General features: G+C 45.9%; 1 protein-coding gene across 1 annotated transcript in view; it reads right to left on the reverse strand.

Annotated features, from left to right (window-relative positions):
• cntln (centlein, centrosomal protein) overlaps window positions 1–19706 on the reverse strand; it is a gene marked incomplete at its 5' end in the record, with an annotated part of 129476 nt that overhangs the window by 50654 nt on the left and 59116 nt on the right. The window contains 4 exons of the mRNA XM_080758968.1: window positions 1540–1621; window positions 5178–5725; window positions 6999–7096; window positions 10363–10463. Of these exons, the coding sequence (XP_080615094.1) occupies window positions 1540–1621; window positions 5178–5725; window positions 6999–7096; window positions 10363–10463 (829 nt within the window). The remainder of the gene's footprint in view (window positions 1–1539; window positions 1622–5177; window positions 5726–6998; window positions 7097–10362; window positions 10464–19706) is intronic.

A 19706-nucleotide genomic window follows, 5' to 3' on the forward strand; every position in this document is an offset into this window, starting at 1 on the left:
TGACATCAAAGAGTCCTCTTTGTAATGGTGGTAGGGTTTGATCAGTGCTAGGTTTGATCACATGGAACCTTGTAGGGAGGAGAGAGAGAGAGAGAGAGAGAGAGAGAGAGAGAGAGAGAGAGAGAGAGAGAGACCTTTGGTTTGTGACACAGAGGTGCAGGGGGCGTGAAGGCCAAGGTTGTCATAGTGGTGAGCCCAGGCGGAGCTGACAGGCACACTAGAGTGGAGGGGAGGGGAGGAGAGGGGAGAGCAGAGGAGAGGAGGGGAGAGGAGAGGGAGTCTAACTTCCCTGACTACATGTAAAACAGCAAACTGTGGAGGGGAGGGGAGAGGGTAGGGAGGGGGGAGGGGAGAGGAGAGGAGAGGAGAGGAGAGGAGAGGAGAGGAGAGGAGAGGAGAGGAGAGGAGAGGAGAGGAGAGGAGAGGAGAGGAGAGGAGAGGAGAGGAGAGGAGAGGAGAGGAGAGGAGAGAGAGGGAGTCTAACTTCCCTGACTACATGTAAAACAGCAAACTCCCTCTTCCTCAACACCACTTTCAACCACCTACCTGTACTTTAGATCCCACTCTGCAACTCCTACATCACTCAAAGACAGAGAGATCAGCTTTAAAGCTCTCTCTTCCCCTCCTCTCTCTCTCTATCTCTCTCTCTCTCTCTCTCTTTGACAGACTGCAAAGGAGAGGAGTGTGATCTCTCTCTCTCTCTCTCTCTCTCTCTCTCTCTGGGGTACAGAGCTGCCATGTACAGCTGTGCAGGGGTTTGATGTGGACAAGAGCTAGAGAGTCCAGGCCTATTGATTTCCTGGTGTGGAGACGGGAGAGGGGGTGACTGCAGGTGTTAACTGTGATGTGAATGGACAGCGTGTGACACTCATTTGTACAGGTAGACTCAAACTGTGTACCAGCTAAATCTGATAGATAACCACCCGGGGATTCATTGCCAGCCTTCCAGGCAGGCTGAATGAAACCTTCCACAGGAACCGATTTTCGGCGGCCATGTTTCATCTGTATGTTTGACGTTGTGACGAAGAATTAGAAATAACATTTCTAATTATTTTATGAGGGCCAAGGTAGGGCCGGGCCTTAATTTTCGGGCCTGTTGAGAACTCTCGCTGCCGGGCGCAGCTGCACTAATAACTTTGGGGCAGGCCCGTCTAGAGTTTAAATGGAAAGGTATCAGTCAAAAGGGAGACATCAAAGAGGATCGATGGATGGGGAAGGATCAACATATGGAATGTCAGAACAGGTTCTGACATATATCCATATACTAATATTGATGACATCAGGGATCACCATATATGGGCTTAATTGCGACAGCAGGTCGCATTTATAATCCCTGATGATGTCATAGTGATGTCATCATCACAATATATGGGGGCTTACCCCAAGTATGGGGATTTTGAGTGACAAAAAGTTAACTTCGGTCGCAATAATACTTTGTCAGCTGACACTGGAATTTGTATTGCTTAGAAAAAACCAAACACCAGATGGAGTCTTTACAGGACGTGAGAGACAGACTGAGGTGTGTGGAGACAGACTAACCTTTTTGCTGCTGTAGCACTGCCGAGGTCTTCTCCCTGAGAGACTGCTGTCCAGACTGTCTGAGTACTCATCACCACCGTCGCTGAGGACAGAGACACGCACACACACGATAAGCGGTTACTTATTGCAAGGATAGAGAATCCAACCTGCAACCCACTCTGGGTCGCAACCATGAACCAATCCATCACCCTTGGACAAAAATCTGATGTACTTTTGTATGGTTGGTTTAAGTTGACATTGACAAGCAAAATATGTGCATTTCTTTTTGCCTCCATCACCCCCCAACACAAAATCAATGTCCCGCCAAATCAGAGAGAGGGAAATGTAAATAATATGGGTGTAAATGAAGAGAGGGGAAAGCATCAACATGTATGAGAGGTGCTGTGGCCTTCATTAGCCTTGGTTGTGTGACAGATGTGTGTGTGTGTGTGTGTGTGTGTGTGTGTGTGTGTGTGTGTGTGTGTGTGTGTGTGTGTGTGTGTGTGTCGTGCGCGCGCGTGTGTGTGTGTGTGTGTGTATGTGTGCGTGTGTGTGCGAGTGTGAAAGGCGCGGCTGAGTGAAGATGAAACCTCCCGTCCTCTGATGGACATACGGCAAAACGGCTTTCAGATATGTGCGTAAGTGTGTGTGTGTGTGTGTGTGTTTGCACAGACAATAGACATGCACATGCAGACGCACACACACACACGCGCGCGCGCACGACACACACGTATACAGGCTTTTATTGACAGCGACCTTTGACGTGAAGGTGGAAGCCAGTGACATTTGCGCTGGTGGGTTTATTAAGGTGGGCGCATGTGCAACAGAGAGAGAGAGAGAGAGAGAGAGAGAGAGATGATATCCAACTAGAACGTGATGGGCCTGCAGCTAGTTGGGGTTAAGCCTGGGACGTCGGAGGGAAGCACAAAGGGGCAGAGGGACGAAGATGATCACTAACCAGGGCTTCATACCCATGTACGTACCTACCTTACATACATAAGTGTTATGGATGGAAAACTTTTGATGATGGTTTGATGCAAGCGTGATAGTTAGAACCTGTGAGAAACCCTACCACAATGTGAGGTGGTATTTTTGTCTTCACTATTACTCAATACACAGTCCTCACGCTTGTTCTTCTCACACACATGTACATGCACGCACGCAAACAAAGACATCCCCCTCTGACCCATGCATGCACAGCCACGCAAGCAAATATGCATGTCCGCACATGTGTGCCCACATGGCATGCTCTCCATCTCTCACACACTCACACACACACAGTACAGTGTACCTGTAGCCAAATTGACATGTACTCAGTGTGTCTCCACCTGTCTACACTGAACATTTGGCCTTCAGCAGTCAGCCAACGGGAGGGGGTGTTAGCCTTGGACATATAACCTCAGGAACTGGCGCTGCACTCTGTCAGATCTGCTGAGTGGACAACACTGCCCGAGACAGCGTTGGCACACCATCGCCACGCTTCAGGGTTCGTGTGTGTGTTTGTGTGTGTGTGTGTGTGTGTGTGTGTGTGAGAGAGAGAGAGAGAGGTGTGTGTGCAGACTGTGCACCCATCCATATCCAGATGCATGTAGGCTTATGATACTTATTTTATATATTTGATGGATTTGGTTTGGTAATTCCTATCTGTTCTTATGCCCATTGACGTCATTGAGATCACTCTAACTTGATTAAAGGTAAACTTAAAACTCATTGTGGTTCCAGTAATACCACAATGTGGTTGTGCCATCAACCAGAGCTAGGACCATGAACCAACACCACCCTCATGATCCTAGCTGCTCCTGCTCTAAAGCCAACACCACCCTCATGCTAGCTGCTCTAAAACCAAAACTTTCTGATGTGCTCAAGATGGCAGGCTGCCCTGCAGCAGTTCCCAAATCTGATAGAGGTGAGCCAGAGGCAGGGAAGGATGAGACAGAAGGAAACAAACACCAGGCTTGTCAGCAGACCTTAGTGAGTCGGATAACTGTATTCAGACTCACAATTTATACCTATAGGGTCAGAGGAATGAGAAGAAGAATAACAACAAGAAGAAGAGAGAATGTATTTTGCAGACATTTTGCTGCAGAAAGAAAGAAAGACACCTGCGAGATGAAAAGTGTAAAGTGCAGAAGGATTTACGGTTCAGACTCAATTGGCAGGTGCCTTTAAACAAGACAATGTCTCAATTTAGGTTGCCCCCCCCCCCCCCCCCCCCTCCTCCTCCTCCTCCGCAAATCCTCTTAAGTCCTTCTCTCAGGTACAGGGTGCATTTGACTGCCGCTTATTAGCCACATGGAGAGGTATTAGAGAGGCAGGTCCTGGCTGCACCCCAGTCCCTGTTAAAAGGCCTCGTGTGAATACAGCTAGGCTGGATTACATTCTGATGAATTAGTTGGTGTAGAGACAGAGAGAGAGCGCAACAGAGAGAGAGAGAGAGAGAGAGAGAGAGAGAGAGAGAGGGGAAGGGAAATGAATATAGTAGAGGAGCTCTCAAGTGTTTGAAATCGAATCATTTGCGAGCATCACTCAATAAAGGTCTGGCTCGGTGGCTTTTTTGCATAAAACATACATGAAATAATTACTGTCGATGGTTCTTAATTTAGAGGGTGTTAAACAGCTTGTAGACAGCTGGTACCGAGCCGAGTGGGGTCATTCAAAATGTATCTAAGTAAATTAAGGCGAGTAGAGAGAGGAAGAGAGAGGAGGGGTGTGTGTGTGTGTGGGCGCACACACATAAAGAAGGGAAGTGCCTATCCGAGAATCGACACAGCACAAGATAACTGAACTGACAAGGCTTAGGTTGGGATGTGTGTGTGTGTGTGTGTGTGTGTGTGTGTGTGTGTGTGTGTGTGTGTGTGTGTGTGTGTGTGTGTGTGTGTGTGTGTGTGTGTGCGCGCATACAGTGTTTGTGCTTGTGGTGTTGCGGGTGGAGTTGGAGGTGCTGGGGGGGCTACTTGCAGGGGGATCCTTAGTGCTGTCAAGGGGGGTGGTAGTGAATATGCAAAGGACCGGTAAATTAAATCAAACTGCCAAACTGTCAATTCCAGGGCGGCGTGACTGGTGCATGAAAATGGCATCAGTGGAAGGTAGCGCTGCATCGGCGCGCCCCGTTATCCCAGGGCTTTCCTGGCACCGCTTCAACTCTGCGTGCAGAGGTGGCTAATTTTGCATGCAAATTTCAGTCAATAAGCTCCGAGCAAGGCGTCCCAGGATATTTCAGAGGATCTGACAGTAGTCTCCCCCCCACCCCCCACCTGCTCTCACTCTCTCACACTATCATTCTCTCTCGCCACATCTTCCTTTGGCTCTTGAATACCAACTAGACAGATGCTGAAATTCAATCACACATTTGCTTACGCTTTGCATATGCACGTTGTCCCCTCAATGCAGCATAGGCCCTTGCACCCCCCCCCCCCCCCCCAGCCCAGCCCAGTACCTTGCCCCCCATCCCACCACCCCAGCTCCCTTCACCCCAACTAGAGAATAATGAGGCAGCAAGAACAAGATAGTGTGTAGTGTGTGTGTGTGTGTGTGTGTCCGTACACACACGTGTGCGTGTGTGTGTGTGTGTGTGTGTGTGTGTGTCCGTACACGTGTGTGTGTGTGTGTGTGTGTGTGTGTGTGTGCGTGTGTGTGTCTGTGTGCGTGTACTCTCTTACCTATCAGCGCTCATGTCCTCCCACTCGTCCTTAGTGGGGCTGGGGCTTCGGCCTCTCCAGCTGATGGCTTGATTGGGGCCGACTGCTGGGTGGCTGTGCTGGCGCGCTGGACCTCTGAGCCTGGCTGTTCTGAATGTGACCTTGCTGCTAATGGTGCCGGTAGCTGCTGCTCCTCCCCTCGCTGTCCCCAGCACGGCCACTGCTGCAGTGCGCTTCCTATAGAAGTCCCGGGCGGCTCCGAGGATCCCCAGCTCCTGCCTCAGCCTCAGCATCTGCCCGTGGAGCCGGGCCGCCTCCTTCTGTGAGCCGTCCAGCCGGGCCTCCAAAGCCAGGGCCTCGCCGCGGTGTCTCTCCGCCTGGGCGAGGGCCTCGGCCCGAGCCGCCTCCTCGCAGGCCGTCCCCTGGCTGCGCAGGCGGTCCAGGGAGACCTGGAGGTCGCGGTAGTCGCGGGCCAGCTCCTCGTTGGCCTCCAGGAGGTCCTCCTTCTCCTCCTTCAGCCTCTCCGTCTCCTCCTCCAGGGACGTCATCCTCTGCTCCAGCACCTCCATCTGGGACCACAGACACACACAGAGGGACTCATATCTGGAGCTCTTGCCATCAACAACAGAATGGACATAATTTATTTGAACAGGGAAAATGATTGGCAAGTTCCCCCGTTTGACCTGTGTGGTAACAACCAACACACGATTATCCTAGCACTTGTGTGTATGTGAACAAGCGTATACTGGCCTATTACAGACCTATGTCTGGTTGGCTGAGTCCATTTCAGGGATTAGAACCCCCCCACCCCAATGGACATCTGACTTGCACACGCCTTTCTCTTTCACCCCAAAAAACCCTGACCCCCCCGTACACACCCCCACCCCCACCCCGACACACACACACACGCCCCTCGTCACTCTTCACTAAACAATGAGCGGGAGCACTTAGTCTCTTTGTTAAGTCTTCGATGGAGACTGTTAAGCGAACAGTGGATGCCTGCTGGGTTCATACCCCCAGGCAATCTCCTTTATTTGTGTCTTGCTCTGCCCTCTGGTAAAGCACGGCACCTTTCAAACAAAATTACATAGTTAAAGCCCCCCCACCCGTACAAAAACAGTCAAAACCATGAAGGGGGGGGAAGGGGGGGCATGTGTGTACTGTAGGCATAGATACAGATGGACAGACAACCATCACAGCAGTGACACACACAACCCAAGTCGGCGAACGAAGCAAAAAAGAAGAAGAATCATCTATTGTTTCTGGGGCATATATTAGCGCCATCTCTCCCCCTCTGCAGGTTATTAGATTCAACACACTGCTTGTCATTCAGTAATAAAGGCGATGACAGTCTCCATTACACCGCCATATGGCTGCTGTTGGCAAGCAGTGCAGTGGCATCATCTGCTGTGAATTATTCCTTAATTCCTCTGCAGAAAAAAGTTCAACTTGCCTGTGTCCCTCTGCATATACTCTCTCCATTGTGTCGCTGTGTGATTGCTTGTGTGCACAATATTGCATTTTTCATGGGAACTCCAGCAGGAGTATATCTCAAAGCCGCATGTTGCGAAATCTGGAATATTATTTATCATTGCTTGTAGCAGTTTGTTTTTGTCACAAAAGCTAAACTGCCTGCCCTGAGGTAACATTTGCTAAACTGACTTGTTATAGACTAATTCTGAGAGTGAGGAAATCATTTTAAAACCATTCTTCATAGAGCACTAGGCGAAACTTGCACACAATTCACCACTTCAAGGCATTGTGCTACAGTTAATACTCTTCCGGGTATTCTTTTATTAGCGATGACAAGGGAGAACGTCAGTGACGACAGTAGTACTGTACCTTTCTTAATGACTGCTCCGTTTGTTCGGCAGGAACACAAGGCTTTTTAGTCATGCTGCTGCTGACCTGGTGCCCCTCTGCCACTTTGTGAAGCAGTTCTGTCCAGGGGAACAAAGCAAATGTCAAGATCAGGCTATTCAATCAATAGGACTATAATAAAGAGGACACATTAACTCAATTAACAATTATTAAGGGCAAATTTCCGGTCTATTGTGCTAGCAGCCAGTTCTTTTCAAAGCATTACCTAGCCAATTCTAATGGTAAATTTTTTCTCCCTTTTGTCAATCAAGTCGGGAAAAAATAAACTCACAAAATATCAGAAGGCCATTTTCATTGGGACTAGAGATAACTGAAGATGCCCCCCTTTCTCAACCATTTAAAATCACATCAAGTAATTACAAGCCAGTAATTACAAGGGTAGTGTTGATTCAGTTGATTCAAAAGCACAGCATGAATTTTAGAAACAGCATGTGGCCGTCCCCTGAGGATCTTAAACAAACCCTGCAATGTCTTCCAGTCCCCTGTGAACCCTCCTGTTGCACTTTGTGAAACACCATTTCCCCAGGGAAAAGTTGATCTCTACAGAATAGACTGCACTAGTGTGCAGCTTTAATAGACAAGATAAATCCGCATAATGAAACCAAGCAAAAGAGAAAACATGCAGGTTTGATACACATGACAATGTGTGAACGCATGCACGCACGCGCATACACACACACACACACACACACACACACACACACACACACACACAGAGGTCTCTGTGTCACGACATGTCTGCAGAAGAGGAAATACTTTTCCAGCTCAACCAAACAATACCAAAAAGTTTCCACCTCTCGTTCCGGCAAGTTAAACTTTCATGGCAGTATACAGGCAAACTCATTTGTGGAACAAGGCTGGAAGCATTAAAGATTGAGCCCCCTGACTCTTCAGGTCAGTTGACCTTTTGGATGGAGTAGCAGAAGAAAGGAGAGTGAGAGAGAGAGAGAGAGAGTGGAAGGCGAGCATTAAGAAAAAGCGAGAGAGGAATACACACTGCAGAGCTCCTACTCTCTCTCCCTCTCTTCCGCTTTTTTGCATTTGACAACTTTGCCTAGGGAAGTTTGTTACTCTGAATTAGCCCTCTCTTTTGTCTTCCCGGGCGTTGTCACGTCCAATCATGCAGAGCGCCAAACAGGACAGGAGGGCTGCCTGCGTCGGCTGGGTACATAACCAGAGAGAAGAGACAATTATCCATCCTGGCCCCAACGCTGGGTGGCTGGGGAGTTGGGCACCTCGGCAGCACTACCTTGATGAGGATGCTGGTGGTGACTCCCCAGTCACTCTCTACTGCCAAAGGAGGAGGGAGGGTCCCGGGCCGGCTCTGTGTGGCATACATTAACGTCGCTCTCGCATCTCCTCAACGGGCCGCAGCACAAAGGGCCACGATCCTTTCATCTGCTGCCTTTCGTTAGCGCAATCCTGACGGAGCCTTTCCAACCTCGCCTCCCCTTTCATCAGGGTCTGGGGAGGGGGTGGGTTGAAATGCAGTCAACGTCAGGGGCCACTTGTGTAATAATGGCTGTTTTGTGGAGAACACGTTTTCTTCCTGACTCTGTTGTTATTGACGGTCAGAGGTTAGGTGTCTTGACTTGATTTACAGTATGACCGTCTTGCAGTATGCAGTATGACCGTCTTATTTCTATGACCTACTTTTACAGCATTTGTCGAAACATTTTCTATTAAGGGACAATCACTCAGCTTTGAACCTCGACAATGAGCATGTCCACAAATGCTGTAATATTAGTGTTTGTGTGACAGGATTCCGCACTAAATCTCCCCTTTTCAAGGGAGTCTATTTCGATGCATTCCTGATTATGCATTGATTGTCATTGGGAGGAGCATTCACCATTTTAATTAGTGCCATCCTTTAAAGCAGGGCCACGAGTAAATTAAAGTGATATGGGACAGATTTGTTATTGAGCTGGTTAATTAAGGCCACTGCTTGTGCTGGTCAGTGTCTGACAATAAAATGCAGATTGGATTTTAGAAAACCAATGCGCCTTACATCATTGGGGATGACACTTGCGAGACGAGATAGATGCAGTTTGATCTCCTGGTCAATTTACCAACGAGTTGATTAAGTCTTAATTGAGTTGTCCTGTTAATTCTCAGAAGGAAACGCCTGACGAACACAAATGTGGCCTAGAGGTATAGAGGCACAGACAAGGTGCTGTTTATACCGTACATGTTTAATATGCAGGCTTGAAACATCACAGGTACAGCATCCTCTATACTTTCTGCCTCACTTTTCTAGGCCTCAGGCTAAACCCTGAGGTGGCAAATGGAGACAGTAATAGAGAAATCAACAACTACAAAAGAATACAAATACATTTAATTTTTTTGTACCATTTATTTTATTATCTGATGTCTTGTATTTTATTGTATTTATTTCTTTTTTCTGTCTCTTCCCCCCACGATTTTGTAACCCATTTTTCACCCAGCGACAATTGCCTAAGGCCCTAAGGTGTAATCCTGGGCGCTACTTTCCCTCTGACAGCCTGGGGAGAGCCCCGAACTGAGCTCATGCTTCCTTCAATGCATGAGGAGTGAGCAGGCCGCTTCTTATCACCTGACAGTATAGTATTATATTGAATTTCTATGGATATGAGTCTACAAATAAAGATTTTAATTAAAAACTGTTCATTGGCCTCATGAAAGTGTGCCTCATAAAAACATTGTAATTACCTGTATAAACTGTAATTACAACAATATAAATACAAGATGTACAAATACTAATTATACAGTATAACAAAAACAATACCATGCTTGCGAGTTGCGACAGTTAAATGCACTCGAATAATAATTTTGAACAATTCCTTTTACCAAATTAATTTTAGGTAAAGTGAGTTTAACTAGCAGAGAGATGGAACATAAATTATCACCTGGTGATTCATATAGGCCTAGTTAATCACAAAACACTAATGACAGTGACACGAATATTCATAATGCATATGATTTGTTGATTAATTTCATATCACACATCTTTCTGTAAATCAACTTGGTTGAGGTTAGGCATAGCAACATGTTTTTTCATTTGAATTAAGGTCAGGGAAAGCAGTTCTATATATTGTGATTTGTACTGTATGCATTGGTTATAGTTAGTTTCATGTCAAAGCACTGCCTGCTTGAGTCCGCCTAGTCCATATATGAATCACACAAGAATAAAAAGTGTCACTAGTGTGGCAAAGTCCTGTTAAGAGCAACACAACTCAAGAACAATAATACAAAGAAATGCAAGTGGCGAATTTGAGAGTTACATTTACACGGTATGAACGCTAGAAACTGTATGGTGTCATGGGGGGGGGGGGGGGGGTAGACTCACCTTGGTGTTCGTTCTGAAGACACAGGCGGAGTTCCTTCACTGTGGCTCTGTCCATAGCAGCCTGAACACGAAGCACGTCCAACTCCTCTTCCAAATTGGCCCTGCGCACACACACACACACGCACACACACACACACACACACACACACACACACACACACACACACACACACACACACACACACACACACACACACTTTGTAAAGCACATTTCAAAAACAAGGTATCACAACAAGTTAGAATATGGATAGGAGGACGAACGATATATAAGGATTACATTTCTTTGGTTTATGGTTGTGTGTATGTTGCCGTTTGTAGAGCACAATGGCAATAAGCTTGTTTTTTTGTGTGTCTAATCCACGTTTTTGAAGTTTTTGAAGAAATTACCAATAAAGTATTATCTCTATCTTAGTAACACTGAAGCCATCATTGTGGGAGAAACCGCCTAATTAAAATGCTTTTTAATTAATCTGAAAATCTCAATCTCAATGTGACAAGCAACACGAAACACCCAGGTAGAGAAGTACGTGTGTGTGTGTGTGTGTGTGTGTGTGTGTGTGTGTGTGTGTGTGTGTGTGTGTGTGTGTGTGTGTGTGTGTGTGTGTGTGTGTGTGTGCGTGCGTGCGTGTGTGTGTGTGTGTGTGTGTGTGTGTGTGTGTGTGTGCGAGCGCGCACACATGTGTGTATACTGTATGCCTGCGTATCGCAACAGAAAAACGTGAAGCCCAATTACCTTCCTGCAATTAGCTTGATGCCTGTTAAAGGCTAATTATGAGGGGAAGAAAGGAACCATGCTCGAGACTTTGCACTTTCAAGTTATTATTAGGACCCCAAAATAAGTCTTCTGAGGATACACCAAGGCCCCTCCGAGACGGCCCTGCACCTGAAACACACACACCTAGCTCCCCTCCCCTCTGCTCCACTGAAACTACATGCTGGCTGGCTGCTGCCGCAGTGGCATTCTCCCTCAGTTAACCCATTTAGACCTGAGGCCGATTAAAAAAGGCCTACTAAATCAAACTGGTTTTCAGGGGGGGGAAAAGAAATGTATTCAAAAAATAAAAGAAATTGCAGAGGGGCGTCGCTCCAAATGTGGTGACGTCAGTGTTTTCCTCTGTGACAGGGGGGTGGGGAGGCCGGCACATAGGTTAGTGAACCAATAGGAAGTCAGCGTCGGTTTCCAGCGCTAGTTCGTTCCGCCACCCCCTATGACCAGAAAAGCACAGGGCTCTTTCAGGCTACTCCTGATTGAGGTGTAGTACTGGTGTACTGTATTCATATACTGTATGTGGATCAGTATACTGTATGTGGTTCATATACTGTATGTGGTTCATAGACTGTATATGCACTGTAACCAGAGTTGCGTTAGGTGGCCAGAAGAAACCATCCCATAAATAATATGGTTTAATTCTCAGTTGAAACAGTTGATTCCTCCTTTGGACCTCATCAGAGCATGACAGTGTTAAGCGTGATTTATACTTAGTTGCGCCCCAGTGTTGCATAGTGAAAAGAGCATAATACAATGACAACCAAGTATAAATCTGTGGCTATACAATCGTCAGTCGCATGCTGCTGGCTGCTCTTAGCCACATGTAAATCGTTATTCAAACATTCAGTGATCGTCTTCTGTTGAGAAGAGAATATAGTGAACTTCGTCTTTGATGTCTTTGCTACATCAACCGTGACATGCTTTTCCTTCCATACATGTGCCAAGAAAATAGCTGGGGAAAGGTTATGGTCAATGCAGAGGGTGGGAAAAGTAATTAGCTTCAGAGCCCCCGCGGTCTGGTGGAGCCTTGGCCTAATGGCTGACCGCAGCTCAAATAAGTACACAAATGACCGTCCCCGGAGGGGAGTGAGGAGGCAGATGGATATGTGTCCCTCGTCTATAGATTTTCCTCTATAAATGAACTCCAGTCGATGAGGCACAGCGCTGCCTCACGTATCCCGGATTGTTAATGGGACAAACGAGCTGAAATATGCCGGGTGTGGAGGGAGCCCACTCCAGCTAATGTTTCTCTTTTATGCCTTTTCGGATGCGGACGGTATCGACGGCAAACCAAAGTTCATATGCACCGCGCTCCATTTTGTTGAAGGATAAGCGTCCGGACTTTCGATGAGAGCGGGGATTGGATTGCAGATGGGGTTTCTTGGCCAGGGACATTTCGCTTCCCATCATAACACTCTGGAGATGGAGGACTGGGCCGGAGGCTCATTAAGCAACACCCAATACATTTATTGTGTGTGTGTGTCCCAATCTGCCATAGATGCAGAATTAATAAGGCTGGACATATTATGGAAATGAGAGTAGAACAAGTTCCCCCATATATCCATTATATCCAAGGTATTTTATTTTCCTTTTAAATTGCCTTTTCTGTTTTCAAATTCTCCAAAATGACAAGCTGCAGAGTACAACACAACATAATTAAAACAATAAATTAAATTGATCAAATAAATACAAATATTCAATGTGTGTTTACACCCCATAGCTTTCGCCTATATCTGAATTTTAAGCACTTCCATTTTCGATGGAATCATGGCAGACAAAAATTCCCCTAACACAAACAAACGTAAGCTCAGTAAACCACAAGCACATCAGTGGAGTGTTGATGGGTGAACGATAGCATCAAGTCTCCTTCTGTCTCTCTCACTCTGCGGAGAAGCAGCGCCTAGGCCTCCTTAGACCCAAACTATTGTTCAATTAAAACTAGATGCAGCATCGACTCCTATTTTTTGTTGTTGTTTTTTTGTCAACTGGGTATAATTGTTTTCTGAGATGGTGCCAACACCTCCCACTCACTCCCATCACTTTCTCTCGAAATCTCCCCTCTTCTCACACTTTAGAGCCTTCAATGTATTGTGTGAATACATCATTTTGAATAACAGATGTTTATCTGCAGTCTATTTTGTTCCCAGGGGGTGCAACAACCGGGAAGGGGATGATGAGAAGTTGAGGCAGGCGTCGCAGTTGGGGTGGTGGGTTTGCTTGAGTCATCCCCACATGAAGAACTAACCAAGAAAATCTAGTCTGTTTTATCACACTTCATCATAATGCACCGTGTAACCAGAGAGCCATAGGTCTGTTCCCCGTGAGAGCCTGAATGTGTCCATCGCCATCCAAAGCATCCCATTGACATTGAGGAAGACCACAGCACAAACTGCTACGTGCACACTTGTCAAGTGGTATGCCATTTAATTTGATCTGCCTCTACAATCAAACAAATACAGTATATGTCCCATTTGGCCTACGTATATCCTGAACACAGGCTGCAATGATAAAAATGGTCCAAACTTATGGATTGACAGGCTGGAGTTAACACAATGAGAAGGCATGAGACAAGCTAAATGTATTTCACCATAAAAAAGACAGTGACTGACAGAGATCTCCATATACTGTATGCCCTCACCCATCAGTTGCATCACTGGTGCAACGTAGCTGTGAGGGTTCACACTGTGGGGGATTTGTGGCTGGGTACACACAGTGCACAGTACAGTGTGTATGACAGTGGGTATCTTCAACTTCAAGGATACTATTGATCTCAGTGGGACCACATGGTTACATCATCATTAAAAATAAAATTGCACCCATGCGAACTGAGTGGTGCCTTTGGAGTCAAGCACAGTTGTTGACTTAAGCACGAGGGTTGTAATGCCCAGCTGCAGGGGTCAATGGGTCGTAATCAAGGGGCTGTACTCAGACAGGGGTCAAATTCAGACAGACATGTACACAAAGTCACTTAATGGAGGCGGTTGGCACCGCTCAATAATCATACTAATACATAACCTGTGCTTCAAGTCAAATTAAATAATGGTTTCTCTCCATGGCCGAGCATTAATAAAACAGGGGCACAGCCGCACAACTCTACCTGCCATACTTCAAGTCATCTGTTTCTCCTGATCAAATAAAACTAGCCAAAGCCGTATCACTTCACCGGAGGTAAGCTCAAGCTGAACACTCAACAGGCATCAAAGCCAAATATTTTTTGGGGGCATAATCCAAACTAAAGACAGCAGCCAGGTGTGCAACGCTTGGTAATGATGCAGTCTGTGATATAAGTTTGACTCGCGTCACTCTGTTGGCCTGTTTGTTAAACCTTCTCCTCTGTCTTTCTCATACATTGCTGGACCTCCAGGCCCTCAGCCATCCACACTCTGCATCATTTGATCTCTACTCTTCCCTGCTTGGGCTCCAGTGAAGGCAGCTTACATCACCAAAAGCGCCAAACATCCATCCACGTCCACAAGGGTGTAAAAACACCCCAAAACTGTTTTGCTTTCATGCACTGTTCTGCCTTTCCTTTCAGATTTTCAGTGTCTTGCTTGGTACAAAAAACATAGGAAAAACAGGGAATAGACAATATAGAGAAAGAAAGAAAAAGTAAAAAAAAACTTCTGGCATTTTTGTGGCTGGGGAAGAGACTTTTTTTGTTTAGTTTCCTCTTGCAGGGGAGGAGGTGGCTGGGAGACGTTCACTTAGATATGATTTGATTCAGGTGGGACATTTTGCTAGTTAAGCCCTAGCTTTATTGCTGTTGAGTCAGGGGTGGAGTCTGGGAGAATAAAGCACTCAGTAAAACAGGACTGTTGTTGTTCAAACCCTTTTTTTTATCCAGGGAAATTTGACTAAACATGGACGCTTGTTTACAGCAATTCACATTACACAGCTGCCCACTGAAGACCTCCACAACAGGGGTGGGGGTAGGTGGGGTTAGGTGCCTTGCTTGAGGGCACTTGGCATGGTAGTTGTTGAGACTGCAGAGTAGTTCTCATTCACTTTTCCCTCCCTAGATTTCCCCAGGTGGGAAAAGGGGTTTGAAGTCACAAGCCTGCGTCTCTAACCTCTAGGCTACTGCAATTCCAAGCGGAGTTCATACAGAGCTGTGTGTACCTGCAGGCAGCTACAGCAGAGACAATAGAGAGTGGTTTTAGAAGCACATCCAGCCCTTACTGTAAAAGGGCCTCCGTGTACAGGAAATATATGTATTTAAAATACTAATAAACAAGTCTAGAATGCACAATAAGGTCCATCCTTTTCAATTGATGGTGCTAGGCCTGATGAAATTAGCATATTTAAATGTACAACTTAAGAAAAATTGTAATAAATCATTGTCTTCGTGTAAGTAATCAACTGGGGAAGTTTCATGGTGATAACTATAGAGCACCGAAATCTGACTATCGGTAGAGGGCGCAAATCCACGGGTTCATGTACTTTTTATTTGCATTGTAATCCCCATAGGGGGATTTTAGATTGCCTCAAGGACTGTGTTTGAAAAATAAACAAATCATCCAGGCCGTTTCACTCATATGGATATGAAGAATCAACTGACTAAGAGAAAACGCTATTGTTACTGCAACTGAATTAGTGACCTTTTCGCTAGAAACAGACTGTATCATAATGAGTGACTGACTGTCGCAAACGATACAGAGACACCTCCCTGACAATAACGCAAAGACAGCTTGTTTATTTTTGGACCACAATTCTTATTTGAAACGATTTTAAGATGACCCCATGTCATTCTCCAATGAGAAATTACTTCCGTGAACCAGACAGAACCAGGGGATGAGCGAGTGGCGTCAGGACTTCGGCGCTCTATTAATTACATTTTTACCTATTCACCAATCACGTACAGGCCTACTGTACAGGTGAAAATTACAAAATGAAATACATGAAAAAGATACTCCTGTGGAAGGGTTATCATATATAAATCTAATATAGGTATGGTTTTGCACACTCAATTCATAATTAACGTTCCAATTTTGGAGCTCTGGCTCATGGACTAAGAACTTAAAAGAACTGAACCGGTGGAAAGGGGGCCAGAAAGACTAAGAATTATCAGCATAATGCAATGCACTTTTGAACAACCTTTTTCTTGTATGTTATGAAGACCCTGTTGCTTTGAAATAGCACAATTTATTATACTTCATCCCTCTATGAGACTAGAGCAATGGCTTGATGGTGCACAGAAGCTTTCATTGTAATTACAAACCAAGTGTAAACTGTAAAGTGGGATTTTTGTATACAATAATTATTTTACAAAATAATGAAGGGTCCACTTTGGTGGTCTAATTTCCAAGCATACATAAAATAGTATGTGTGCATGTGTGTTATGTGTGAGTGCAGCCTGCGCGTGCTTGCAATGTGTAGTACACAAAACTGTCCCTCCTCTATCTAACCCTCAAGTCCGGGGGGCAAAAAGAGACTCATTACTTTTAGCGAATTGAGATGAAAAGAAAAGAAATAGCAGCATGCAAGGAAATAAGTGTAAACTTGATTAAACTTCATTAGAGTCAATGTCGGCTATTGGGAGAGAGGAGGTGGTGGGCCCCTTCCATAATGGTCACTCTCAGCAGAGGAGCGTTCACTGCTGCCACTATACAACCTCAAATCATCCCCCTCCTTCGAGTAGTAATGGCTGGCTAATGTATGCTTTGATGTCATGTGTGTAGCCTCTTAAATTCTGTGTGTGTGCGTGTGTGTGTGTGTGTGTGTGTGTGTGTGAGTGTGCGCGCGTGCATGTGAGGGGGGGGGGGGGGGGGTCGGTGTATGTGTTTATTCTGTTTATGGAGCCTAAATAATCCCTGCCTCTTTTTTTTCTCTCCCACCAACAGGCCTTTAACAACAATTAACAGGCGCGGACATGGAGTGCAGCAGACAGATGCATAATGAGCCAGATAAAATGATCCCACGGCGAATCAACATTCCGCGCCTGCCCGCCCACCCTGCCCTGCACTTGCTCGTCCACGTCCAGCAAGTCAGCCAGCCAGTTACAGCCAGGAGGAAATCTCAGTCAGAATGCAGTGCTGCTGAATCTCCACTCAATAGCATGGTCTGCCCTTTCAATCCACTTCATTCCAACTGGTGTACCTCTGGGGTGTGTATTGTTGGTGCTGAGTGGGACGTGTGGGGAGATGTAGATTGCCACATCTCTTTCACATGATCTTTTAATGTCTTGAGCAGGATCATGTATTTCTTAGTTACTTGGGAATAGACTCTTACTTCTAAATCACATCTGGCTAAGAAGTAAGATCGTCACAAAAGTACAAGCATGTTGTCCCTCATGGGTGCCGTTTTTCCTTTTTGTTGTCTTTAACGGTTTTACTGCTTGTGACGGAACACTCCGCCATAAGGGACTGTATTTACCTTCCGCTTTTGGCGGAATTCTCCGTCAGATTAGCTTTATTATTGAGATCAAACTGGATCGCTGATTTCAATTTTTTCATTATTATTTTGGCTTGGCCTTTCCTTCTTTAGCGATCCTAGACCAGGTTGCGCAACCACACTGCCGTCCGCAACCCATTATACAGGCTGACTAAAAAGCTAAAAATCTACGGAGCTCTCCGTGGTTTGGATAAAACGTGCAATGTCTTTGCTGATTATCCAGTGGTCTAGATGGAAATATTGGCGCTTTCTAGAGCAAGGATGGCTATAGTTTACCTCGCTAGCATTGATGCAATTTATTAGCATAAAAAGATGGACGCCCACAACATCCGTTCTGTCCTGTGTGTTCACCCTCTAAATCGCTCCCACAGCCCTCGGCAGTCTGAGGTTGGATTTGCGTCCAGTAGGTGGCAGAAGATTCACTGCCAAGGACGACTTTGACTAGTCAACTCGAAGTACTGGAAAAATAAGAACATACATTTCCCGTTTCCCTTTGCCGTTGGTCATTAGTTTTGCACCCAAAGCCCCTTGCAGCGTCTCATTACATTGACTTCTTAGAACATGACAATATGTAGATTTGAAGTTAGAAATGTCTTTGCTTGAGAGCCAATGGGCATTGGGCACAATTTAGAGTTTTGCATAAAGCTGCAGGCACATTTCAATTGAAGCAATCATTTCTACACCTCATTTTGTGTTGCCTAGAGCAAAACCACATCATTCAACTTCCATTCACTCGCATTCACTGACTTCAAATTTCGCACCACCTCAAACCCAACTCTAGAGGAAAGGTCATAGGGTCACCAAAATCAGTTGGGTTCATCCTCTGGGAAGCATGAAGGTTCACAGCAAACAACAAACGTCGCCATCCCTGCAGGAGTCCTGCTCCTCGTGGAGCTGAATATTACACATTAACTGCACGTAGACCTAACCCTACAAGAATGACAGGACAAACCATCATCATCCATCACCATTCTATCATCTCAGACATTTTTGACATCTGAAAAAAAATCTAAATGTGAATTTAAGCACATTTCTGCTGATTTTACTTCAGACATGCTAGTGTTAAGTGGAGCATCTATTTTGGTAACACAGCTAAAGAACTAACCCTGCTAACTGATTCATAGTTTCCACAACTTCCAAGTTCAAGGGCAAACTGAGTTGATAAGCCCTACTGCATCCACCAGTGTTTCAGAAGGAGCCACTGGGAGGGAGCTGGAAGCAACAAATAGAAGCTAGAAGAAACAGCACCAGTTTCACCTTCAGGTTCAACCTCTTGCTCTGCTGGGGGTTATAGAAGAGGTGGTAGTGGTAGTGGGTGGTGGGGTGGTTTGGGAGGGCAGATAACTTGCTCTGCACACCGCAGGGACTCACTCAGAGAGTTTATCCAGACATATTCATTCTTGGAAAACGGTCATTTGGGCCTGAACACGGTGTTTATAAGGGCTGTTATGCTGTTTCTTCTTTATAGAGGTTGGGATGGGGCATCTGTGCAGTCTCATGACAGTGTGTGTGTGTGTGTGTGTGTGTGTGTGTGTGTGTGTGTATGTGTGCACACACATATGAACTAGAAAGAGTGAGAGAGAGAAAGTGCTTGAGAGAGGTAAAGAGACAATGAAAATAAGGAGAGAGAGCTTCCTTCTAGGCCTGCCCCTAGCTGGTTTTAAAGCCCGGTTAAGAGGCCATTTATTGGGCCCCAAAAATCCTCAGCCTCCAGGAGGTAATTAGCCATTAGCGGATCATTGCTAACGCTTATCGAGCGCAACCTTCACAAGTGCAATCATCTTAATACGGTCAGTGGAATGGCAAATGGCAACTGACTGACGCTCTTTCAGAGTTTTCTCCGATGAGGCTGGGCTGCAGGGTTTGTTGTTGCAATAACACTGCCCCCCTCCGTTACTGCTTAATTGTAGGCTATCGACAGTCATTTACATAGCTGGGTTATTTGAGTTAAGGCTGCTTGATAAAGCCGCCCGTGCCTATTTGCATAGTGCGTGAGGCTAACTCTATCCATCCTGCCCACACTACTGTGACATCACTGAGGATGGAGGGGAAAGGAGAGATGGATAGTGTGCTTCTGCTTGGTTTATCACACTGAGCCGCTTAATGGTCGCAAGGGCTGAGGCCAAAGGGCCAGATCAAAGAGATGGTGTGTGTGTGTGTGTGTGTGCGTGCGTGCCCTGGGAGA

Source organism: Protomyctophum bolini (assembly GCF_963924005.1).
Source record: "Protomyctophum bolini genome assembly, chromosome: 3".
In the NCBI taxonomy this organism is placed as follows: Eukaryota; Metazoa; Chordata; class Actinopteri; order Myctophiformes; family Myctophidae; genus Protomyctophum; species Protomyctophum bolini.